Genomic DNA, 26,173 nt, shown 5'->3' with positions numbered 1-26,173 from the left:
GAGGGGGTGTGTAAGAGAACCCACATCGACTATAAATATGTGGGTATAAACCTCACTTTATAAGTCCGTTTATGAGGTTGAGTTATGTTTAAATATGATGCTTGCTTAGAATATGTTTTTTATTATTTTTGGTTGCTGTGGTCTTTGTATATCTCCCATTATTTAGCATTTGGTGAATTTTAGTTGTGTTTGTGTCGAATTTTGACAAATTCTTAATTTTTAGTTCTCATGTTGAGAGTTTTTTAAGGGGAATTGTTTGGCACATCACTATGATTTGGCTTCTGGCGTCTATTTGGTTAAAACACATGACATTTTAGTGGGTTTTCAGTTGCTGATATGTTGTTGGATTAGGAAGCACATTACATTGATTTTCTCTTTTCTTTGTTGTTTCTGGATTAGGATGATTGGCTGTCATCCTTTCTCTTTACAATTCAGTTTTTTGTCTTAATAAATATCCTCTTTTTCATTAAAAAATAATAAAAATTGTCTTTGTGACGTAAAGATGAAAGGTTAAGCTTCCCATTTTCTCGAGCCTTAAAATTTCATCTCACCTATCTTATAGTTCAACAGCTCAACTGCAACTCCTTTCATTGACTATCCTATGATTATTGAATTTCATGGGATATTGAAATCCCACGCTTAATAGATTTTTAGACTTATTTTATATTTTTTGTTCAGTTATCGTATATTTTCCATTCACCAAACTTTTATTTTCAGAGCTCTTACGAGTCATTAGAAGATTTAGCCTGAAAGAACTATTGATGGATGATTCACTTCGCTATTTGTGCTTGAAAATTCTTTCATTGGCCTTATCTGCAAATCTTCGGGGCCAGAATCATTTTAGAAGTATTGGAGGGTTGGAAGTGCTGCTGGATGGTCTTGGATTTCCGTCAAATTATGCAAAAACTTACTGTAATTTTGTTTTCGCAGATGGATTCAGGTATTGTTGGGTATATCTCAAGCCCATTATTCTTTATTTTATATAGTAGAAGATATGATTGTGTTTCTTTTAAGCTTGCTGCATCTGCATACTCTTTTTTGAGGAATCAACGTGTGTCTTGATGTTTGAGTTTGCGGATAATAATTTCATGACTAGCTTGATGTTGGTGAATCTACAAACTTCATTCATCGAAATCTGAGTTTGCTGTCTATAATACAAAATTTGGCCTTAACATGTTCTTGTTATTCCCTCTACTTGTTTTAGCTTGTATCAAATCAAATGAACATGTAAGATAATGTATTTTGTTCTCATATTTCTTCCTCTTCCAGAGAATACTATATTATTTAAACAGTATACCATCTGTCTTGCATTCTTTGATAAATTGGTTATTTGTTTTTTGCAGGGATGAAAAACCATTGCAAAAAATCTTTCAACTTCATATTCTTTCTCTGGATGTTTTGAGGGAGGCCGTGTATCCTTCACAATTTGCTGATGTTGTGAATTTTAGAATATTCCTTTTTTGAACTTCATATCAATAAACAGTTATATGCTAATAGTAAAAAAATGACAACATAAAATTTCCAACTTCATTGCCTATTGACATTTCTAAACATTCCATGTGTGTATTCACTAGAGATGTATTGTCTTTCATTCTTAGGTATTCCTCTGTGAATTTTTATTATGGCAGATAGAACAATGCTGTCCTTTGTTCATTTGTTGAGTTATTTTTTTGACTGATTGCTACTTGAATCTCATTCAAATTGAAAGAAAAAGTGATGCTTGAGACCTTGACATTGGTACAGCTTTGGCAATATGATCAGCTTGCAATTTCTTTGTGAAAATGGTAGGGTGCATAAATTTGCAAATAGTTTTTGTTCACCAGCTTTTCTGCTTCAAGATTTGGAACAGGAGAAGGATTTTACTGTAGAGCATGCTGTTGGTATGCCTGCTCTTGACATTCAAGAAAAGGAGAATTATGTGAAACCTGATGCAGCAGTGCTTTCTTCTGGCCTTCCATCCCGTGCTTCTTTTTCTGATTTTTGGAATGATTATGTTGTTATGTTGAGCAGAGGTCTCTGTTCATTTCTGTTAGTTCCTGAGGGTTCAAAATCTCTTCATGTCCAAGTATCTTCTGGTCGACTTGCATTGCCTGTTTCCTCTGCATATTTTGAACTGTCAATCAAATGGGTCATGAGGGTTCTATTTATAATATTTCCTTGCATCAAAACTTGCTCAAGTCAGAGTGATTTTCCGAGCTATTTAAGGTGAACTTGCAGTGTTTTTTTTCCTTTTCATAGCTTTAAAATGATAAACTAGAAAAAAATATTGAAGTATTTCGTTTAATGTATCTCTCACGTATGACCTTCATGTATTGAACTAATTTTTGATATGTTGTTTTTCTTTCCATGTTGCAGGATCTTTGTTTCAGCACTACAGAACACAGTTCTGAATGCATTTAGAAACCTTCTTTCATCTTCTCCTGTGTCACTTGAAATTTTTCGTGAAGAGGGAATATGGGATCTTATATTTTCAGAAAATTTCTTTTATTTTGAATCCGGTTCAGAGGAATCTACTGGACAGATATTTGCTTACAATGAGAAGTCTGCGATATTGTCTGCTTCAAGGAGCACTGGTAATATAGTAGAAGTTAATGGGGTCAATACTCTACAGATGGAAGTAATTTCATTTGTTGAATTTACTGCAACATGTAATGGAAACACACAAAACATGGTTGGTTTTTTTATTCTCCTCTTATTATATATATATTCTCAAAATATATATTTAAGTTTGCATGAATGAATTTATATTCATACTAACAAACACATTGAAATTGTATATCTCTGAATCTTAGTGCCAAATACTAGGAAAGAGAGAAACATTAAGTTGGAACCATGTGTTTCGAGATAGCACATGTGCTTTATTTATATTGAGAAAAAGGAATCAACACAATAAATAGAGGAGATTTGGTATTCTCTAATAACAAATATATGATATGAGAATAATTAAAAATGTTCCTAATACGTAATATAAATATTTCTGATTATATAAGATCACTTCCATATATCTATAACATACAAGTCGTTTGTGCCAAACTTGATGCAAATATAATTGATCCAGTCTATTATCAATCGCAAGATTTGCTAGACTAGAGCCTCAACACGATAATTTCCTTCTCGATAATTGTGAGACTTTAAAATCCATATCATCACAAAAGTGTGAGGTTATGTACAAAACTAGGATATAGATACACGTGGAGAAAAACTATGAGGACTTAGGGAAATGATTATGGGGTACCCAATCATTAAGGTTGGATGATGACATCCGATTAATGAGATAATATAATGTAAGAACAACCTCGCCCCAAAAAAGGTGAGGAAGATGACATGACTATGAAGTTTCTGAGTAGTTTGAATAAGATATCTTGAATTCGGGCACTGCATTTTTGTTAGGAGTATGAGGGCACAGTTTAATGAAGGACACTTAAAATTGTGTATGAAAACATGCAACCGTTCAATATAAGCAAAGATAGGACACTTAAAATGTCGTGGAACAAGAAGTTTCAGGAGATCTTGCCACACACGGTACAAATGCTGTGTGTCATTGGTACAAAGGGCACAAACCTTAGTTGAAAGTGATGCACATGGTCTTGTAGGAACGAAAAATAGGTTTGAGTGAGGTGTGAATAGTGGATTTAATAACATTACAAAGTTGAACATCAATCTTCATCCATTGTTCTCGATTTTTTGTTGGAATAGATTTAACAATGTTGGTGAGATGGAATTTGTAGCCTAACCCACTTAACTAAACCTTGATTTTAGAAGCCTAAGTGAAATACTGAGAATCTATTCGTATTGACAATATGCGGCACTGAAAGACATTTTTTCTTTGGAAAGTGAGAAACAAATAATAAAATAAGTAGGGGAGTGGGAAAAGTAGATTGGACCATCAAAAACATCGATGGAGCCACCACTAGAGGGGTAGGAGTGCATGATGGAGGCAACCTGGGCAAAGGTCAGTTGTTTGTAGGCGATGATAGAAAGGCGAAAGCGACCCAGGGAAAATGTTTTGCAAAAAAAAATTCCTCTAGAGATTGTGGGTTTACTGGACCAACATAGTTTTTGAAAATGGCTCTGATATCGTGTTAAACTCTAGGAAAGAGAGAAGATTGAACTGAAACCATGTTTTTCTGAGACAACATTTGTGCTCTATTTATATTTATTTATATTCAGAAAATTAAATCAATACAATAAATATAGTAGATTTGATATCTTCACATATTAAAGATATGATGCAGAACTAAATAAAAACCTTCCTAATAATGCATATATAATCTAGATATTCTTAGTTGAAAGAAATAGATGGAATGTATTTCTGATGTGATTTACAAATGTGATTACAGTCTCAATTTATAGACTGTTTACAACCTAATTAAGGAAAAAAATAATAGGTAATGAAAGCAAGAAATAATGGGATATTAAAGTTGTACAAATCAAATCACTAACAAATCTGTCCTAATAAACAAAGAATAAAATCTGCACTTAATTACAGAATACTTCTCCTGATTATGCATCATTCTTGACTATGTAAGATTAGTTCCTTATTTCTACAATTACAAAACTTAGGAATTGATGTGTCTGTTTATGTTTTGTTTGGAAAGTCTTCTCTAGATTTTATATGGGACCAAATAAAAAAGTTTCTAATAATATGTATATAATCTATATATTCTTTATTATATAAGATAAGTTCCTTATTTCTATAATTATAACACAGAATTGATGTTTGTTTATGATTTGTTTGGACAGTCTTCTTTTTACTTATATGAGAAGAAAATAAATTAGTTGAGCTTTTCCATAAGCATAAATCAACTTATTCACTTTGACTTCTAGAAAAGTTAGATGAGGGAACATCTATAAAGGCTAAGTGATTAAGTTGACTTTAACTTGTGAGTGTAACTTAAATCATTTTACCTATTTTTGTTTCCATAGTATAAGTGCTTATGGAGAAGTTTATCCAAACAAAGCATTGCAATATTCCCAAGCTAATGATAAAAGATATAAACCAAATGAATAATTTCAAATATCCTGAGAAATTGAGGCTTAAGTATGGGTTAAGATCTGTTTGGACAAACTTTTCTGAAAGACTTTTAGGAGATAAAAATAAGAAGAAAAAAATGAGCATTGTTTTTCATCTCTCTTATATGAAATGGTTACTTGAGATTCAGGGTATAATGCATGCATATATCCAGTAAGGTTATGTGTTATGAAGTGGAAGTTTCATCCTGAGTTTGTTCTAGTTTGACTTTTTGTCCCCATAATGGGTACAGAGGAGATGATGTGATTTTCCAGTAGAACATTGGTCTTTTGTCAAGGTTGGCAATGAATCAACCTAAGCAAGCATAGTTTGAAACTTGATTTGACATTTGACGTTGTTCATGAACTAAATGATGAAGTTGATTTAAAAACTGAACGTGTTAAATTAGTGAGTAAACTTGAACTATGTATACTGCAACTCAATTGGTTCATGAACCACCTCGATATACACATGTATACACACACACCTCACACACATATACACACACACACTCACACACATATAAACACACACACACATATTTAAATATACAAGTTGAGTCAAGTCAAACCAAACTTGACTCATTTTCAGCTCTATTTTTATGTCATCAAGCCATTTTAAGCATCACAGTGAGTGCATTCTGAAACTAGATTTATTATATCACTTATGTTGGATATTTGTTTTAAATTATGCTCTACCCGTCAGTGTTCTGATGTGTATATCCTTTACATACTAGTGTTATTTAAATTCATGGGTATATATTTTGTAGATTCTTGTGCATGTATTGTATAATTGAACTCAATCATTTGATAATTCTCCAAGTATTTATTCCTTTTTCTTATTGCAGAGGGAATTGTCTTCTTTGCTGGATGCACTTGAACATTCTTCTTGTAATCCTGAAATTGCATGTGTTCTTGTGAGGAGTTTGGTTCGCATCTTGCAGCTTTCCCCTGAGAGAACAATTGATTCCTTCAAGACCTTGAGTGCAGTTTCTCGTGTTCTACAAGTTGCCTGTGTTCAAGCGCAAGAGTATAGAAGTCAAAGAAGCATAGAGCCCTCCAATGAGAAAAGTCGCATGGAAGAATTGGTATCATTTCAAGATCAATGTACAAGCAATTTACCTGAGACTAAGCAAAGTTGCTTTAATTGCATGAAAGTGTGTATGGAGTTATTTGCCAAGTTTTTAGCAGCAACTAAAGATACCAAGCTGATATTACATAGTTTTACATGCATTGATTGCCTGTTTGATTTATTTTGGGTGGAAGGTTTGAGAGATGATGTGCTTAGACATATAGTCGATCTCATGAAGGTATACTTTATGTGCTATTTACTTGAATTTTCCTTTCTAGGTCATAAATATTGTTGAGTATTCTGTTTCCATTTTTAATGTGGCTATTTTATTTTTTCAGATTATGCCATTTTCTGAGGAAGATAAAAAAGCAAAGTTGCAGTTATGCTCTAAGTATTTAGAAATGTTTACTCAATTAAAAGAACGGGAGAGAAGTTTTGTTGATCTATCTATTGATTTGTTGGTAGGAATGAGAGATATGCTCCAGGCTAACCAAGCAGTATGTGTCTGACATTGATTAATTTCTTTACTTTATTTACATAAATGCTTCACATGCATTTGACAATTTAACTGAAATGTTGCTTTTGATGCTTTAGTACTATCAAACTCTATTTCGGGATGGGGAATGCTTTTTGCATGTTGTATCATTACTGAACAGCAACCTTGATGGAGCCAACGGGGAGAAATTGGTTTTGAATGTACTCCAAACACTTACTTGTCTGCTTGCAAGTAATGATACCTCTAAGGTACTTGTCTTCATTGTTTTCCGCTTTGTTTCTTTCCTAGTTATGTAATAGTAAAATACTTGTTGCTGTTATTTTTTTTTTAAATGTTTTGTTTTGGTTAAGAACATTTGCCAATTGTATCTTACTCCAAGTTATTTATTTTGATGCCCTTTAGCTGTTTTTGGATTGTTGATCAATTTTGAAAAAATGATAAGTTGTTGGAGTAAGCACATACTTGATAAAAATACAAAATAATAAGCAGCGAATTTGAGAGTGAATTTCACTTTCTTAGGATCTCATATTGATAGTGATTTTAGAGATATCAGATACAAATGTATGGGAGGAAAAAAAATAAGAATAGGAAAAAAGACATATGTAGGAACTAGGTACAACACAAAGTACACACCAACTTTTCAATAAAATTTTAAGACCACTTATTCTAACACTCCCCCTCAAGATGACACATACTAATTGCATGTGCCCAGCTTGTAACCAATAAATTCAATCTCAGGTCCTCTCAAGAATTTTGTTAATATATCTGCAAGTTGATCATGTGATCTGATAAACTCAGTGCATATTTCTTTGGACAACTTGTCTCAAATAAAATGATAGTCAATTTTTGTGTTTAGTCATGTCATGGAACATTGGATTGGAAGCAGTGTGTAGAGCAACTTGGTTATCAGAATGCATCTTCATTGGCTGAATGTCACAACAATCTATTTCTTGGAGGATCTGTTCCTCATATAAGCTTGCAACTTAGGGGTACCATTGCCCTATATTCAACTTCAACCGTTGATCGGGAAATAACATTTTGTTTATGGCTTTTCCAGAAGATAATATTTTTTCTAAAGAAAATACAATATCATGTAGTGAAGCATTTATCCATGGGAGAACCAACCCAATGAACATCACAATATGCAAAAATTTAGGTATTCCCTTTATTTTTATAAAGTAGTTCTTGTCTTGGAGCCTTTTTGAGATAGCTTAGAATATGGATGACAACATTCCAATGATCAATACCAGGATTTTGCATGAATTGACTCACAACACCAACGACAAAAGACAAATCTAGTCTAGTAATGGTAAGATAGATAGGTTTTGCAACTAGTCTTCTAAATTTTTCTAGATCAGAGAAAACTTATCCATGTTCTACCATTAATTTTAGGTTTGGATCCATAGGAAAATCCTATAGTTTATGTTGCGTAATTTATTCCATAATTAGTGCAAATTCCGTTTTCTATTTATTAGGACAAGTTTGATATCTTTTGGTGATTTGATTTGGTTGATATAACTTTAATTACCTATTATTTCTTTCCTTAATTAGGTTGTAAATAGTCTATAAATTTAGATTTTAATCACATTTATAAATACATTCCGAAATACATTCAATCTTTCTCTTTCCACTTGGTATCAGAGCTCCCGATCCTGGGAGACTCTGCTTCATTTTTTGGACAACGTTTATTGTTGCGACCTTTTTTCCGTTGACGATCACCTTGCATTGTTGACCGCTAATTGCCGCCTTTGCCGCCATCGTTGACTGCCAGAGACAGCCATCGAAAAACATTTTCCGGCAAGTTTTGTGAATGAGACCGCTACCTTCCCTGATTTGCAAAGCTCAGTCGGTTATGAGCTCTCATGGACTCCCTTAGTAAGACATCTAACTTTTGTTCCTTTATCACGAGTGGTAAGAGTTTTAACTTCTTATCCTTTAATGCTTCTAGTAATGAAAATATCTGGATTATAGACTCTTTGCTACTGACCATATGACACCTCATTCCTTTTGTTTTTCATCCTACATTGTTTTATTTGGTAACCAACATATTATTGTTGCTTATGGTTCCAATATCCTCGTTACTGGTTGTGGTAACATCCACCTTCAACCTTTGTTTTTTAAAAAAAATGTGCTTTATATGTTTCTGTTACAGAGTGGACTTTAAGCCTAACTCAACTCCATAAAACCGGTTCATAGGGTTGAGGTTTGCACCCACATATATACAATGAAATGTTCTTATCTCTAGTCGACGTGGGATCTCCATCACACCCCCCTCACGCCGAGAGTGATAGATAGAAGCTCGTGCGTGGAATAACATATTATGGGTGGTGGCCTTATAAACCCAACAAATACTCGCTAGGATAGAATCGAAAATGACTCTGATACCATGTTACAGAGTGGACTTTTGAGCCTAACTCAACCCCATAAAACCGGCTCATAGGGTTGAGGTTTGCACCCACTTATATACAATGAAATTGTCCTTATTTCTAGTCGATGTGGGATCTCCATCAGTTTCCAAACTATTTAATAATTTGTCTATTCATAAGGTTACCCAAAATTTAAATTATGCAGTGGTGTTTTTTCATTCGAATTGTGTTTTCCAGGATGTTGACACAGGAAAGACGATTGGAATTGCTAAAGAGCTGGGCCGGTTATACTACTTACAACATGAAGAAAATAAAGAGTGTGCCAGATTGCAGGCACTCACTGCTAATCTTCAACTAGGTCTTGAATCCTCGTCATCCTCTCAATATGGCTTCAAAACAATCGTCTTGGTCATCCTCCATTTAGTACCCTAAAGTGTTTATTTTCTTTTTTATTCACAAAAGTGTCTTTGAGTTTTTTCATTGTAATGTTTGTCAGCTTGCTAAACACCATCGAACAAACCTTTCTTCCCAAGAATAATAGAAGTTCTAAACCTTTTGATCTTATTCATTAAGATGTGTTGGGACCTTCACCTATTCCTAATATCTCGGGTGCAAGATGGTTTGTTTTATTTATTCATGATTGTACTGAGGTTACCTGAATATTTCTCATGACAAATAAGTTCAAAGTTTTTCACTTGTTTGTCAATGTTTATGGAATGGTTCAAAGACAATTTGGAAGCCCAATTAAGATATTCTGATAATGGAAGAACATATGTGAACCAAAACCTTTCCAAGTTCCTTAAGGAAAATGGAGTTGTTAATGAATTAACCTGTGTGAGCACTCCTCATCAAAATGAGGTTGTAGAAAGGAAAAATCATCATCTCCTTGAGGTTACTAGAGCTTTACTCTTCCAAACATCTGTTCCTAGATCTTATTAGGCAGAAACAATCCTGACTATCACTTATTTGATTAATAGATTACCCTTTCGGGTTCTAGAAGGTGTTAGTCTTTTTCAACTTAAGACCACATTCTATTCTTCTATTCCCATTATGAGTAGTCTTCCGAGTCGTGGCTTTGGTTGTCATGTTTTTGTCCATGTTCGTTGTCCTTATCGTGGTAAGTTAGATCTTCTGGCCATCAAATGTGTCTTCATCAGTTATGCCTCTAACAAAAATCGGTACAAATGTTATCACCCTTAAAGTCATAAAGTCTATGTCTCCAAGGTTGTCACCTTTTATGAAACGGACACCTTCTTTCCTAGTTCTTAGCTTCAGGGGGAGAGTTTTCAAGAAGTTGAGGTCCTTGAGTTGTCACGTTTTCCTCTGTTGCAAGATTTCACTTTTATGGAGGATGACAAAGACCCTATGACAACATCATTACTAGAGAAGAATAATGAGGACAAATACTTTTGGAAACAATAATATTTTTCATATGTTAGTAACTCTTACGAGTCTAGTTACTATCCTCGAGTTACGATCTTTTATTTTCTTCCTGATCCTCGTACGAGTTATGAGTTTGACTACATTGGTGGTAACTAAGAAGATTGTAAATGGGATGAGGATTATGGGTAGAGGGAGTACCTTTGTGAATGACAGTGGGTCAACTTGAGTCATCATGATCAGGAGCTGAGGTATTAAGTGTTGATTGGTAATAGGAGGTGGTGATGATGGTTCAAGAGGATTCTACGTGGTATTTTGGGTGTCATGAGCAGAAGGAACGAAAGACTCAACTAAGGGTACAGGTAGGACATGTTGGACAAAATGAGTGTCCTATCTATGAGGGAAGAAGGGTGTTGGTTAAAAAAAGGTGACATTGGAAGACATATAACACTTCTTGGTTTAGCACTGATTATCTTATATAGACCATTATGCTGAGTGGAAAATACGGTTAAATTAACTTATAGAAAAATTCTTGAAGTAAATGGTCTTTTCGATTATTTGGTTTTTGAGAATGTTCTTGGTGTCTCTTTAATTCATGTAGCTGACACCACCTAGTGAGAAAAGACATTTTGTTATCATTGAACCTTCCCGCAAAAGAGAGTGACTCAGGACTGTATTGTTTTACTTTATTGAGCCTTTACTGTCTGGTCTGTTCAGCAGCCTTGAGATTTTTTTATTCAAATGTGTTTTAGCACCTTGGATCTTAACTTAATGAAGACGTAACTGCTTCTTCTTATGTAGGTTACTAGATTGACTGCCAGTACTGTAGACTTGTAACTGTGTTTATTCGGTTGCAATAATCTAATTGTAGAGGAAGGTAACAAAGATGAAAACAATAGGATGGAAATAACAAATTTCCACCCTTCGTTTGAAGGGAGCAATAGGAAGAAAGAGAGTTTTTTTCGATGGGTTCCATTTACAAGTTTTTTTTTTCATTAGTCTAGAAAGCTTTTTAGTGCAATGTTTTTTTTATTTCTACCTTCACTTCATCCAAACAAGTTGAAAGAAATTTCTACATTTTTCTTTTTCTCTATCTATCCAAACAATGTTATTTTCATTTTTCTTATTTTTTACTCTTGTTGCTTCACTCTTTGTTTTCATTTCTAATCCTAATAGAGCGAAGAGGTTCACTGATCCTTGTGCAGACCTTATCTCATGGCAAATAATGTGTTCCAGGAGAAATTGATGGGTGCTTATTGAAGTGAAAAATAATACACTAGGTCTTGCACAAGCCTAAATTTTTTTATTTTCTAAATTTGAGTATAGGCTGGAATTCCTTTTGAAGTGTCGTCCTTTTTGATTTGCATCTATATTGGAATGTTATGTTCGATTTACTGTAGCTTTGTGCATTGTACCATTGCATTCCAATTCAAAAGTTTCTTGTATTATTATCCCTTGCAGGTGGCATTTAGAGCTCTAGCTGGAAAGGGCTACCAGACTCTGCAAAGTCTGCTGTTGGATTTTTGCCAGTCGCATTCAAGTAAAGGCCTTTTAGATGCTTTGCTTGATATGCTTGTTGATGGAAAATATGATGACAAAATGAGTCCTATGATAAAGGTGATGTGCTAGTAGCTTCCATAAATTATTTGGTCCAACTGCAATGTTTCATTTTCTATTCGAAGAAACTAATGAAAGTGGTTTCGGGTGGACCCTGGTGCTTTCTTATTTAGTTCTGTTAAATCATTTAATAAATCTTGTTTTGTGTTCTTATTTTTTCTGCTTTCATTTATTGATTTCAGAATGAAGATGTAATAATATTATATCTGATTGTACTGCAAAAGGTTTGCAATTCCTTTCCCTCTTTGTTTTCTAATAAACTTTCCTTTAAGTGTTATCTTAGTAGTTGTTAAAGTTTGTTTTAAGAAAATAATGCCATCTGTTTTATTGCTTGTTATCTTGTGATTGGGCAGAGCAGTGAGTCATTGAAGCATCATGGACTGGACCTGTTTCAGCAACTGCTCAAAGATTCCATTTCTAATAGAGCTTCTTGTGTCAGAGCAGGAATGCTTGATTTTCTTCTTAATTGGTTTTCTCAAGAAGATAGTGACAGTGTGATCTTTCAGATTGCACAGTTAATTCAAGCCATTGGTGGGCATTGCATATCAGGGAAGGACATCCGAAAAATCTTTGCTTTACTCAGAAGTGAGAAAGTTGGGATGAGGAGGCAGTACTGCTCTGTTTTGTTAACAAGCCTCTTGGCAATGCTACATGAAAAGGGGCCAACTGCATTTTTTGATCTTGATGGAATTGATTCTGTAAGTCTTGAAGCCATTATAGACGTATATCTAGATCTCCCAATTCTTCTTTAGTTACATTTGAAATATACCAACTTTAATAAATAAGATGGAGAAAATAAATGTTTTAACTTTTTATTGATGTGTATATATATGGTTACTAAAGGAGGCCACACATTTACTTGAAACCCTAACCCTAAAGCTGGGTACATACAAAAGAAATAATAATAAAATAACATTAGATTTCAACAGGTACCAACAGTACTTTTTCTTCCATTCTAAATATACAATATTCAGCATATAGTTATAGTTATGGTATAACTATCTGACATCAATGGAAGAAGAGAAGGGCCATATTTGAATGTTAAACATCTTTTATATTAATAGGTTTATTAGAAGAGAGAAGAAAAATGAGTATAAAAACCCTATAAAAACAATTTACAGGGCAGACTGTTAGTGAAAGATATACAAGGAAACCATTAGTTTAGAAGAGCTATCTGATCCTTTGCCAAGTTGATAAGGGAATCTCCCCTCTTCCCAACTAAATTAGGCTTTATTCATAACGAAGCTCCAAAAACTAGACTTACCCAGAGATTGTAAAAGCTGGTGGTGTTATTTTCTGCTCTTATTCCAACTGCAAAATATCTGCATGCCTCAGCTGCATATACATATTCTGTGTTCCTAAAAGTATGTAACTTAAAATGGGAAGTCCATGTTATTGAAACTGACTAGAAATGTAATTCACTACTTTGTGAAAATACAAAAGTCAGTGAACCTCATACAAATCCTATGAATATATGGGTAGAGTAGCACTGCATTGAAAGATTATTCAGTTGTAACAAACTACAACTGTCAAACCACAGTGATAACAGGTAGCTGTTTGGAAACTATTAACAAAAACAAAATACACTATACACTACTAAAGCAGAGAAGAACATATCTCTAACATCCCTTAGAAGCTTATGATGGATGTAAAAAATAGGCAACTCAGATAACTTGAGGTTTAGATCAAAGAAAAAGAAATCTTGTTGGTAAAAGTGGCTTTGTTAGGACCTAGATAGATTGCAACACCAGAAGTTGATCATCTATCTTCAGGACCGGTAGCCCAATGAGCATCACAAAAGGCACTATAGATGAAGGCTGATGAGGTACAACAGAAGAGATATGCAGACTACACTTTAGAGTACCTTAAAGATATAATAGAAAACGTTTAGCAATAACGCATTGAGATTCTAGACGAGCTGACATAAACAAGCACACTTTTTCTTAGAAAGTGAGTTTATGCCTAGTTCAACCTCACAAAACTGGCTTATATGGTGATGTTTGCATCCCACTTATACACTACAATTGGAGTTATCTCTAGTTGATGAGATCTCCAACACACCTTCAGACGTCAAGGAATGAACATATCGAGTGCGAGACTTGATAATTGTGGTTCGTTCGATAGCAGCCTGATAGCGAGTGACATGATAGGCTCAAACAAACATCACCAGGATAGACTCTAAACGATTTTGATAAGATTTTAGTAAGTGAGTTTAGCCTAAGACAACCATACATACAAAAGCATATTGTAAGGTGAGGTTTGTACTCCGCTCGTATACTATAATTTGGCCTTACCTATACACAATCTTGGATCTCCAACACTTTTGTTAACCAAAAAACATATCTTTGGTCCGCTGATAGTTACATACAGAAGAGCACCAACAACAAACCTATAAAAACTCCATTATTATGCCATCTATTATCTCATTCCTTTCAAATTCTTGCAGGGTATCATGCTGAAAACTCCACTGCAGTGGCCTCTCAATAAGGGTTTTTCTTTTTCCTGTTGGCTTAGGATTGAGAATTTCCCTAGAAATGGAGCAATGGGTCTTTTCAGTTTTCTTTCTGAAAATGGGAAAGGGTCCTTGGCCGTGCTTGCAAAGGAGAAGCTCACTTTTGAGGTTGGAAATAGTTATGAAAAATTAGTTCTTTTGTCAAGTTGTGTATTGTTCTTTGACACTTTTTTGTTGCTTTAGTTAGCCTTACTTTGATGAATTTATTTTTGCTGGCTGAATTTGTCTGTCCCTTGCAGTCAATAAATATGAAGAGGCAGCGCGTGGATCTGCGTGTTAATTTAGTTAGGAAGAGATGGCATTTTCTTTGTTTAACTCATAGCATAGGAAGAGCCTTTTCTGCTGGTAGCATGTTGAGATGTTACTTGGATGGTGATCTTGTGTCATCTGAAAGATGCAGGTTCAAACCATGCTAATTATTATTTTTTCTATTTTAGTGATTTTATTTTCGTGATTAATTGGTAAATTTCTTGTGACACTCTGGTTTGGTTGTATGCTTTATTTATTTAGGTATGCAAAAGTCAGTGAATCATTAACAAGTTGCATGATTGGTGCTAAACTCAAGATGCCTCACTATGAAGACAATGTGCTTACATTTGAATCCATCGGAGATTCATGCCCATTTTTTGGCCAAATTGGCCCTGTTTATTTATTTAACGATGCCATTTCTGCTGAACAAGTACAAAGTATCTACTCTCTTGGACCAAGTTATATGTATTCCTTCCTTGATAATGAAGCTTTGCCTCTTTCATTTCCGGGTGATAAAGTACCAAGTGGGATTCTTGATGCTAAAGATGGTCTGGCATCAAGAATTATCTTCGGACTCAATGCTCAGGTCCATAATTTTTAATCTTCTATATGACTGTACATGCCATGCTTATTTAATATTTATTTATCTCTATCAGGAGTATAGTTTTACTCCTTTCTTTACTTGTACGACTGTAGAATAGTTAGAATATTTCCTTTTCTTGTATCAAGCTGACTAGGGTGTTAGGTCCTCAAATCTTACTAACTAAATCACATTTAGTTAGTTACTTAGATTTTGAGGCATAAATGCATGTACCTATATTGTTTTGGTTTAATTCTTTCTACTTAACAAATATTCTTTTCCTCAACTTTCTCCTCCCAAACATCAGTTTGGTATCTCTGAGCTTGTTCAATCCTCTCTCTTTTCTTCCTCAACCCTAATCCTTTGCTTCGCTCATGGACGCTGAACCAATAACTTATATTTATCCATCAAAATCCTCGTCGAAAGTACTACAATTGTCATCTTTGGCCCTGCTAAAATAGTTGTTTATCATTTGTAGTACGTCAATAAAGTTGTATCTTGGATGTATCTAACTTAAGAACAAAGAATAATAGGCTATAGCCATTTTTGTTCTTGTATTTGTTCTCACCTTTTTCCACACACACGCGCCCGCACACATACACACACACACACACATATATATATATACATATATATATTTTGTTGTACTTGTTCTCACTCTTTTCACCATTTTTTTCTTGTACTTGTTCTCACGTTTAGAATTTTCTTGGTCATTTCCATTTGCTTTTGTTTTCTCATTTTAGAGATGTAATTATTGCAAATTGAGATTATGAGAATGTAATTGGTCATTGTTATTAATAAAATAGTTCTTTATTTTCTCACATAGTTCAAGTAATATGTTTATTAGATGTAATGGGCTTGGCTTTTATCTTTGTATTTTCTTATTTATAAATACATAACCCTATGTGCTCAATACACACAAAGGATTAAGTTAGGTTTAATACTTGACTCCCTGTTGAAACTTGTTTAACAATATTAATTTTTTGCCACTATCGCATCGCCATTGTTGTGCTGCTACCATTGAGATCGTCCATGCCAAGTGACCAACATACCGCATTGAACGCGGTGATTGGAGTTGTGACGCGCTGCATGCACCACTCCAAACTCAGGGGTTGCGTTGCTTTCCGTTGTGCGTGGCGGTGCGACAACCACCAACAAAGATCACCTTGTCCCCTTCTCTTTGGATCTGGCATTATCATCTTGATTAGGCTTCATTTGTTTTTTAGGGTTTCTCTGTCTTTTATTCGTGGCCTCTTCTGTTGCTACCATGTTTAAGTTCTATCTATATCAATTATTTCAATGTGTATATATTCATTGATAATTTAGGTGGAATTAATTAGGATACTTTGGCGTCAAACATTCAACTCAGGCTTAAAAGTCAATGTTATGTTGATCATCTTACTCAAACTATGGCCACTGTTGCTAAAAATGATATTTCGTGTTGGTTGAAATTTGATGGTTAATTATGTATTGTTCTCAAGTTTACAATTCACTCATTACTAAAACAAATATTTTGTGTGTATAATAAGACATGTTTAGAAGTTTGGGAATAGGTCAAACTATTATACAATAATGATACTTAACGTCTTCATGGTGTTTGTTAAAATCTTCTCAATATTGTTGCTCTTAGACGTCTTAATGGTACAATGACTAAGAATATTTGGGTAATGTTCACGCTCTTATTTATGACTTCAATGAGTTATTTCCTTTTGCCTCCACTCCTTTTCTAGAACTAGAGCAATAGTCAAAGATTTTAATGTTGTTGGTCTTTCATGAACTTCCTAATGATTATTCATATGTTCGTGATCAAATTTTGGGGTCCTAAGTGTTGCCTACCTATACTTCCACTTTCCTACCCTTTGATGACTTCTATTTTGGTATGTCAGCGTGGGGATTACAATTGCCCTTGCAAGCCAGGCAAAGGGCGTAACAAGAGTGTAAAATGACTGATTTGTTGCAGTTGGCCAAATTGCTTCCTGACAATCGTCTAATTTGGGTCCATCTTCTTTATATACTTCAGGACAACGGGGTATGAGGATTGTTAGAACTCTAGTTCCATTGCTTCTAGACAGGTATATCTTTTGTTAGCCTCATCAAATCCGACTCTCTTAGCACTTGGGTTCTAAACTCAAGTGCCACAGTTCACATTACCTCTTATAATTCCAAGGATGAATTTGTTGCACATTGAGTATGAATGAGTCTGTAGAGCAATATATAAAAAAGGAGACTCACATACCCATTGCCTTAACGTTTTATGTTGGAAGTAGTGTCTTGACTTTCTTTAATAAAATGCTCATGGCTCATAAGGGTCGAATCAACCAGACGTTTTCGCACATAATATATTTAACAAATTGATGTGTTGAATTTGGATCAAACATGTGAGTAGTTGAATCCTGTATTGTTAGACTTCCTTTTATCAAAAGTCTTCTTGACAAGGGGTTTATGGTAATCAAGGTTGTCAAACTCGCAAGTCTACGTAGAGTCGTGGGAGTTCTGTAGATTCGACTCGTAATAGTCTACTTTCAACCTGCAACCTGCGACACCTGCAACCTGTGACCACCTGCAACCCGCGCCCACCTGCAATCCGCGACCACCGCGATCACTGCAACCACCGCACGATCCACCTGCAACCCACGACCACTGCGAACATCGCAACCATAACACGAACCATGTGCAGCCTGCGAACGCTCCACTCGATCGACCGCTGCACTCCACAGAAGACACAAACGAAAATGAAACGCGAACCCTAATTTCCCCTTCAGAACGATATCGTTTTAGGGTTAAGAGAAAACCCAGCTGGACTCGCCAACTCGGACCAGAGTTGCGAGTCTACTCCGATTTCTCTGAGTCTGCGCCGAGTCTACCGAGCTTATGCAAAAACTGAGTCTACTATCGAGTTAACTCGGTAAGGCCAAGTTGATACGTAAACTCGGACGAGTCAACGAGTTTACTAGCGAGTTTGATAACCATGATGGTAATCATCTCCTGTTGTGATAAAAAAGGCGGTACAAATGGCTAACCAATGTTTCTTGTGCAGAAGTACCAATGTGGAAGAAACTTGCATTTGGAGATGTGATTGTTAGAATTCCAAGTTTGAGTTTATCCCATATTGAGTAGGAATGATTCTGAAGAGCACTATATGAGAAAGAAAAGTCACATACCCATTGTCTTAAGGTTTTGGGTTGGAAGTGGTGTCATGACTTTCTTATATGAAATTCTCATGCATCATTGGTGTTGAATCACCTCGACATTTTTGCAAAGAATATACTTCAAATTACTAATATTAAATCTTTTTTATCGCCTTTGACTACTTCGAGTTATTTGTCTTTTGTTAAATAACAGAATTTGGTTTTAAATAATAAAATTTATGATTCTATTTTATTTCCTCATGAATTTGTCCATCCCTTACTCCTTAAAGTTTTTTGGGTTCACATGATTTGTTAATAACTTTGTCCAGGTCTTGATAAATTGTCTGCCAGGTCACACAAATGTGTTTTTTGGATTCACTAGATCACAAAAAGAATATAAATGTTTCCCTTTTTCTTTGAACCATTATTTCATTTTAGTAGATTTTATTTTCATTAAGTCTTCCTTTTATTTGAAGTCCCATTCTCCTAAGGTGTTTCCATTTAATCAATTCAATATCCCAATTGTCCATGCTCCTCTTGTTGTGTCTAGTGGACCTAAAGATCCCCCACCTCCACCTACCCTTCAGGTGTACAGTAGTCGGCAGACTTGGCATCGTCCATTTGATGACACTCTTCTTTTGCCAACTCCTCCATCCCTCTGGCACCGACAATTGAACCTTATTCTCTTTGCCATTCGTAAAGGTATATGCTCTACCCATAATCCATCTTCTTAATATGTTGCTTTGAGTTACTATAGACTATCTCAAGCATTTTGTACTTTCCCTTCGTCTACTTCTTCTATGTCAATTCCCAAATTTGTAGGTGATGCCTTAGGCCATCCTTGTTGGCGTCAGACCACATGGTGAAAGAAGTTCATTTCCAAATAGTGGAACTTGGGAACTTGTTCCTTTACCTTCTTGGAAATTTGTTGTTGGTTGTAGGTGAATTTTGCTATCAAGGTTGGTCTTGATGGTACTATGGTCTCAAAGCTCACCTTGCGACTAAAGGTTCTACACAAATTTTTGGTTTGGACTATGCCGATGGCAAATGTAGCCTTTATTTGCTTATTAATAGCCATGACCGCTCTTCAAGAATGACCTCTTTTTCCACTAAACTTTAAAAATACTTTTCTTAATGGGAATTTGTAGGCAAAACTTTATATGGAGCACCCTTTAGGTTTTGTTGCTCATGGGGTGTCTTCTAGATTGATTTGTCATTTTCACGAATCTTGATATAGTCTGTCTGCTAGAGTTTTGTTTGGAAAATTTAGTACTATTTGTTATGACTCGCAGTAAGGCAAATCATTCCGTTTTTTATTATGACTTGGGTGTATGTATCTTGTATATGTTGTTGATATTGTACTTACAGACATTGATTACTGTGACATCTCACAGGTAAAGCAACACCTTTGTCACCACTTTTATACTAAAGATTTTGGCTAAAATATTTATTGGGGATTGTGGTAGCAGAATAAAACAATGTAATTATTATCTCTGAATGGAAGTATGCATTGGATATTTTGGAAGAAACTTTGTTAATGAATTTAAAATTTGCTGACACATCCTGTTGAGGGTCTAACATTAATTATATTTGTAACGAGTTCTGTTGCTCTTTACACACTCCTGTTCTTCACTCTTGTTCTTCACTCCTGAACTAAACATGGAATTGGAACTTTTGTTTGTTAGAGAAAAGGTTGTTAACACGCTTATTCATGTTTTTCATATCCTTGTTATTGTGCAATGTGGTGACATTCTTTTAGAAGGTTTTTCTCCTTCTAGGTTCTGCACTTTGTATTGCAATCTTAAAAAAGTGGTAGATTATAGGCCTGCTCCTCACTCCTTATGAGCTTGCGGGGGGTATTGGAGTACAATTTGAATCCTTATTTCTTCAGTTTTTTGTACTAGTGTGGGACAGTTATATAATTCATTTTTATTACAAACTCAGTAGGTGTTAGTTGTGCCGTTTGTCAGGTGTTAGGTGCTCAGATCTAACTAGTTAGCTACTTGGATTTTGACATAAAAATACATGTACCTATTATATTATAAGTTGGTTGAATTCTTTTACATGTTTGATTTTGTTTTGTTATTCTGTCAAACTTTAATAATGTTCATTGAAGAGATATGTTTGAGTTATATTTCATTGATGTCTATACTCAATTGTGTTTATTAATTTTTTCAGGCAAGTGTTGGAAGAATGTTGTTTAATGTTTCACCAATAACGAGTCATCATCAATTGGATAAGAATTCTTTTGAAGCAGCTGTAATTGGTGGTACACAGCTATGTTCAAGACGCTTACTACAGCAGATAATATACTGTGTTGGTGGTGTATCTGTGCTTTTCCCTCTTATTACTCAGTGTTGTAAATTTGAAAAAGATGGAGAATCTGCAAATGGTGCACCACTGACACAGACCATGAGGGAGTGGGTGACAACTGAAGTTATTGAGCTTATTGCATCTCTTCTAGATGATAATTTAGCAAATCAACAACAAATGCATATTGTGTCTGGATTTTCTGTGCTGGGATTCTTGTTACAATCAGTTCCTCCGCGACAACTTAATTTGGAAACTCTTTCTGCGTTGAGGCATCTTTTTAATGTTGTTTCCAATTCTGGTGTGTAATTTGTTCCCATGTCTTCTTTATCTAATTTTCATTTGATGATATTTTTATTTTGCCTCAATTTTTTTTTCCTTTTCAATGTTTCTCAGGACTGTCAGAACTGCTTGTGCAAGAGGCCGTATGTAACATATTTCTTAATCCTCATATTTGGGTTTGCACTGTTTACAAGGTGCAACGTGAACTATATATGTTTCTGATCCAGCAATTTGACAATGATCCTCGTTTACTGAAGAGTCTATGCCGGCTTCCGCGTGTCCTTGATATAATTCATCAATTCTATTGTGATAATGTAAAGTCTCAATCATTTGTTGGAAGTAACCCTCTTCAACTTTCCATTTCTGAACAAGTTGCTGAGGAAAGACGAGAAATCCCTAGCAAAGAAGAAATGCACAAGATCCGTCTTCTTTTGTTAAGTCTTGGTGAAATGAGTCTCAGGTACAGTTTCGTCTTTATCCTTTCAACTGATATTCACAGTAATCTGTTTAGTTTTCATTCCAAACTTTTGGGGATTTGCAGACATAACATTTCTGCTGGAGACATAAAAGCTCTGATAGCCTTTTTTGAGAAAAGTCAGGATATGGCCTGTATTGAAGATGTCTTGCACATGATTATTCGTGCTGTTTCCCAGATATCATTACTGGCTTCTTTCGTTGAACAAGTTAATATAATTGGTGGTTGTCAGGTTTTTGTCAATCTTCTCCAGCGGTATGTCTGTCACCTTTGGCATTCTCTGCATGAATTTTTCTTATCTTAAATAGAAGTTATAGTGGTACTATAGCATTGTGGATTTAGAAGAATTCGCTATGCATACTGTGAAACTGTAGGCAGCCACTACTGTGGTCACATGCATAATGGAATACTACATTGCTTTAATTTTTTTTTTAATTGAACTGTTGTAGTTTTGCTTTTTAAATTCACAGAGCGGTATGCACTCTCAGTCCCACACCCACTCACTAAATTTGTAACTCTTTGCTCTCAACAAAAATTCCCATACTCCTTGATTTATTTCCATTGATGGCCTCTTCTATCCTCCTATCATCTGCAGTTCTCTAGTGAGTATTATCCACTTTTAGGTAAAGCTGTTAGATGAACTGAACAAAATGTTTAACAAACTGAATGGTATTCGTTCTATTAACTTGTTGAAAAGAGAAGCTTGCATTAGCATTTATAACTAATTACTGACAACACAAGAGATAGCTTACTGCCTTTACTGAAAAGGTTACGTGAGATAGCTGTTAGCAATAGCTAGCAACTCTGACTACACTTTACAATTGTGCATATACAAAATAGGGAAGAACATACTCTAATACATCAAACTCAAGGAGAAGATTTTTCAAGAGAAAAAAACTGTGCACATTGAGTTTTTCACTGAGGAAAGTAAAACGAGCTGAAGAGAGGCTTGGTCACCTCATCTGCCCACTGATGTAGTGCTGGAATGTTAGATGAAAAGCTGCTTGGTTAAATTCTTTTCCCTCACAAAATATGCATCAATCTCCATGTGTTTTGTATGACTATTAAACATTGTATCATGAGCAAGGATTACAACGCTTTGATTCTAAAGTAGTGAATGGAACTTGCAACTCTATGAGCAAAGCAGAAATCCACATTAATTTAGTAAAGTTTGAGCGAAACTTTTGTATTTAGCTAGAGTGCATGAGTGGGTAGTTACTTTCTGCTTGCTGGACCACTAAGATATTAAATTGGGACCATGATAGATTCCCCCTCTACAAGTAGAGTGCTTGTCAACCCGATCAGTATCATAAAAAGCCTCAAGTGAATGATTGTTCAAGAGAAGAAGGTCAAATATGTAGTCCATCAAACTAAGTGCCTTGGAGGGACCGTACAGTAGTATAAAGACAAAGCTGATTTATGGTCGAGTTAGAGTGGCTTATTGGAAGGCACTACCACTTATTGATATAAAGTAGGTCCGAATATATTTTGAGAGCCAAGTTGTTTTTGAGAAAAGATAGCTTGTTGCACTCATGTGAACACCACCATGTTCAGAAAAAGGCAAACGACTTAAATTTGCATGAGCATAACTGTTACGGTTCTGTGAGCTTGAAGAGTTAGGGTTCAATATGAATGTGGGTAGTTTATCGATGGAAGGAATGTTTTCTTACCAGATTGGGTACTTGTGGATTCATGGGCAAGAAGAAGAGCTTCAACATCTGTTTTTATATGTGTTTCAAACTTACTTTCAATGACAAATTATTGGAGCATATTCATGCAGGAAACCTTCAAGAATTGCATCAACATATTCAACATGTTTGACAGGACATCCAATTCCAACAAGTTCATCAACAATGGATTTATTTGTCCCAAGAATTGACATAGTTTTTGTTAATAAAGGTGACGCGTAGATCGGTGCAAAGTTGTTGAGCATGTGCCTTGGTTTGGCTGAAAAAGTGATAATGAATTTGTTCCCACACCTTATACGAGTGGATAGATCCAATAATTCAACACAAGATCAACTTGAAAGCATTAATTAAAGCCAAGTAAGCAAGATTTGATATTGCACTTCCCATTCTTCATAGGTTCGGTTTAATTTTCTAGAATTGTGGTCATCATCTAAAAGAAAGTGAGGAGGAATCATTGGGTTTACAACAAATTGATGAAGTCTATATGTCTTTATGACAGGTTCATTGTGTTTCCAATTAAGATTATTGGAATCATCTAGTTTTTCAGCTATAGAATGGGAAAATATTGGGAAGCGAAAGGGAGGGAGTTTGAATTGGCCATTGCGGAACAATCCTTGGCCTTTGATACCATATTAGAGTTTTAGGATGAGTGAAAACAGAGAAAAGATTAACAAAAAGGGAATGGAATTATTATTGCATTGAATGAGAAAGAAGATACAAGCTAAGCATATACAAGGTTAAAAAAGGTTGCAATAGTAAAAAGCTAATTGTAATAGTTAAATAGCTTAATATTTACATCTATGTCGCTAATAGCGTCCCTCTCCTCTTTCATGGCTTCTTAAACCGAGGTAGGAATTTTTATGGCATCAATGACAACAATAAAGCTTCAATATCTATTAGAGAGATTGTCAATGTAATAATATTGTGAAATAGGATATTTAACTTGTGATTTCCCCCTTTTCAATGCAATGCGTAAATTGTCTGTAACACTTACCTCTTAATTGTTACCTTTAAAGCTCCTCACCTTTGAGTCCGAGAACTCCTCTTGCTCTAGATTCAAAGTGAGAAGTCACCACAGCCTTGTCTTTGGTGATGGCGAGTGAGGCATAACATTTTGGCTCAGGAATAACCTCAACAACAATGGCCAACAACGTCAGTGACAATTACTAACTCGTAAATAGGGCTCCAAGTTGAAGTGAAACTTATATATTATTGGATAACTTTACTTAATACTAATTGGTTTTGAGCTTAAATTTAACATGGTCGAAGGCTACAACTCAAATTGGTAATTGCCTGGTTTGAGAAGCATTTTAGGTGTGGGGGGGGGAGGGGTGTTGGGAAGCCCCATATCACCTAGAAATAAGGTCAACTTATAATATACAAGTGGCCTTAAACTCCACTTTCTAAAATGATTTCAATTCCTCTCTTAAAGCTTTCGTATCAGACATTGAAATACACAAAACAAAGTGATAATGAAGACTTAACCCTTGTTGATTTGATCCGAAAAAAAAAAAAAAACTTTTTGGCAAGAGAACCAAATTGGAGTCAAATGAGACTTCCCTACCCCTTTGTGTTAAAGATATCCCAATGACCTTGTCTATGTCTTAGGATGTTGTCTTTGTCCTCTTGCTTTGTACTATTCGAAAGCTTGGTTGACATAACCTTGTATTACGTGTTCCAGCTTTAGAGGGGTGTAGAAATAAATTCCATGTATAGTGTACAAATTACTATGCTCATTATTCCTTTCCCTTGGTTTCTTATTTTTGTTTTGTTCATACTCTAAAAACTAAGTGTATCTTGGTCTAAAACTTGAATGTAAATGAAATTTCAGAGTTCAGTGTTTTTATGAACTATGCAAACCCCAATATCTTTTGGACTCTTCTCCCTTAAGAAATTTCTTTTTCTATGAAAGAAATGTTTATTTTTCTTTATCAAGAAATTATGAAAGATGTCTAAATTATTGGTTTGTACAACTAACATGTAGATTCAAGGTTACATAAGAACTTCTATGAATTTGGTTAATGTATATCTGGTTCTTATAACTGCTCATGATTTTTGGTTTGTCCTAGGGGATATGAATCTATTAGATTGTTGAGCTTACAATTCATAGGAAGGCTTTTGGTTGCCCTTCCAACTGAGAAGAAAGGGTTAAGATTCTTTAACCTCCCAGTGGGAAGACCTAGAGCTATTTCTGATAGCCAAAGGAAAATCCGAATGCAACCGATTTTCTCAGCTATATCTGATAGACTGTTTTGCTTTCCACAGACAGAGAATCTATGTGCCACTTTATTTGATGTTCTTCTTGGTGGTGCTAGCCCTAAACAGGTATATGACATGTAGATTCCTAATTTTTTGGGTGCTAGTTCTAGACAATTGCAAAATAGAATTTCAAGGATTAAATTGTGTGTAGATATTTTAGGAAGTTTCAAAATTTTATTCCAAGTACTTTTTAATTTTGTATATTACTTGTATCCTTTTTTTTATTTCTAGTGTATGAATCCTACAATCTGAGGGATTTGTTTCCTAGAACAGACAGTGCATGTTTCCAAATTTAACCAATTAATGTATGTTTACTCATAAGATGTAAGTAATGAGACTGAATGAGAAATTATTTTCTTCAGAACTTGAGATGCTATCAGAGTTCCTGATCCTTGGGAACCTCTGATGATGTGATTTAATTACAGTCTTCATTGTTGTACGATTCATTTTGTGCCCAGATTCATCGTAGTCTTCATTGTGTGTTTCGTCCAGATTCATTCTTCCCTCTTTGTGCCTTAATTGCACATATTTGTAATGACTGAAATGGAAAGTGGAGACAAGCTCGTAGGAGAATTGCAGAATGTTCATTCAGCCTATCAGTTGAATGGAAAAGATCTCAAGTGGTCACAACTCATTAAGACCATTTTGATAGGGAAAGGAAAGGCTATCTATTTAACTGATGATGCCCTTGCGGAAGATGATCCTAGATCTAGGATGAATAAGACTCTATGATCATGGTATGATTATGG

The 26,173-nt window shown here is 35.0% G+C and overlaps 1 protein-coding gene across 10 annotated transcripts in view; it reads left to right on the top strand.

The window, feature by feature from the left end:
* LOC137821749 (BEACH domain-containing protein B) overlaps nucleotides 1–26,173 on the top strand; it is a 67,084-nt gene that overhangs the window by 6,980 nt on the left and 33,931 nt on the right. For all 10 annotated transcript variants that reach the window (XM_068626497.1, XM_068626493.1, XM_068626489.1 and 7 more), the window contains 17 exons: nucleotides 718–940; nucleotides 1,344–1,412; nucleotides 1,744–2,205; nucleotides 2,356–2,671; nucleotides 5,859–6,320; nucleotides 6,421–6,579; nucleotides 6,677–6,826; nucleotides 11,786–11,941; nucleotides 12,124–12,165; nucleotides 12,295–12,639; nucleotides 14,388–14,561; nucleotides 14,693–14,853; nucleotides 14,964–15,288; nucleotides 20,589–21,021; nucleotides 21,117–21,462; nucleotides 21,544–21,732; nucleotides 25,235–25,490. In XM_068626497.1, coding sequence (XP_068482598.1) covers nucleotides 718–940; nucleotides 1,344–1,412; nucleotides 1,744–2,205; nucleotides 2,356–2,671; nucleotides 5,859–6,320; nucleotides 6,421–6,579; nucleotides 6,677–6,826; nucleotides 11,786–11,941; nucleotides 12,124–12,165; nucleotides 12,295–12,639; nucleotides 14,388–14,561; nucleotides 14,693–14,853; nucleotides 14,964–15,288; nucleotides 20,589–21,021; nucleotides 21,117–21,462; nucleotides 21,544–21,732; nucleotides 25,235–25,490 — 4,268 coding nt within the window. The remainder of the gene's footprint in view (nucleotides 1–717; nucleotides 941–1,343; nucleotides 1,413–1,743; nucleotides 2,206–2,355; nucleotides 2,672–5,858; nucleotides 6,321–6,420; nucleotides 6,580–6,676; nucleotides 6,827–11,785; nucleotides 11,942–12,123; nucleotides 12,166–12,294; nucleotides 12,640–14,387; nucleotides 14,562–14,692; nucleotides 14,854–14,963; nucleotides 15,289–20,588; nucleotides 21,022–21,116; nucleotides 21,463–21,543; nucleotides 21,733–25,234; nucleotides 25,491–26,173) is intronic.

Source organism: Phaseolus vulgaris, chromosome 9 (assembly GCF_000499845.2).
Source record: "Phaseolus vulgaris cultivar G19833 chromosome 9, P. vulgaris v2.0, whole genome shotgun sequence".
Lineage (NCBI taxonomy): Eukaryota > Viridiplantae > Streptophyta > Magnoliopsida > Fabales > Fabaceae > Phaseolus > Phaseolus vulgaris.
The sequence above is the reverse complement of the archived record's forward strand: the minus strand, read 5'-3'. Positions and strand labels throughout refer to the sequence as shown.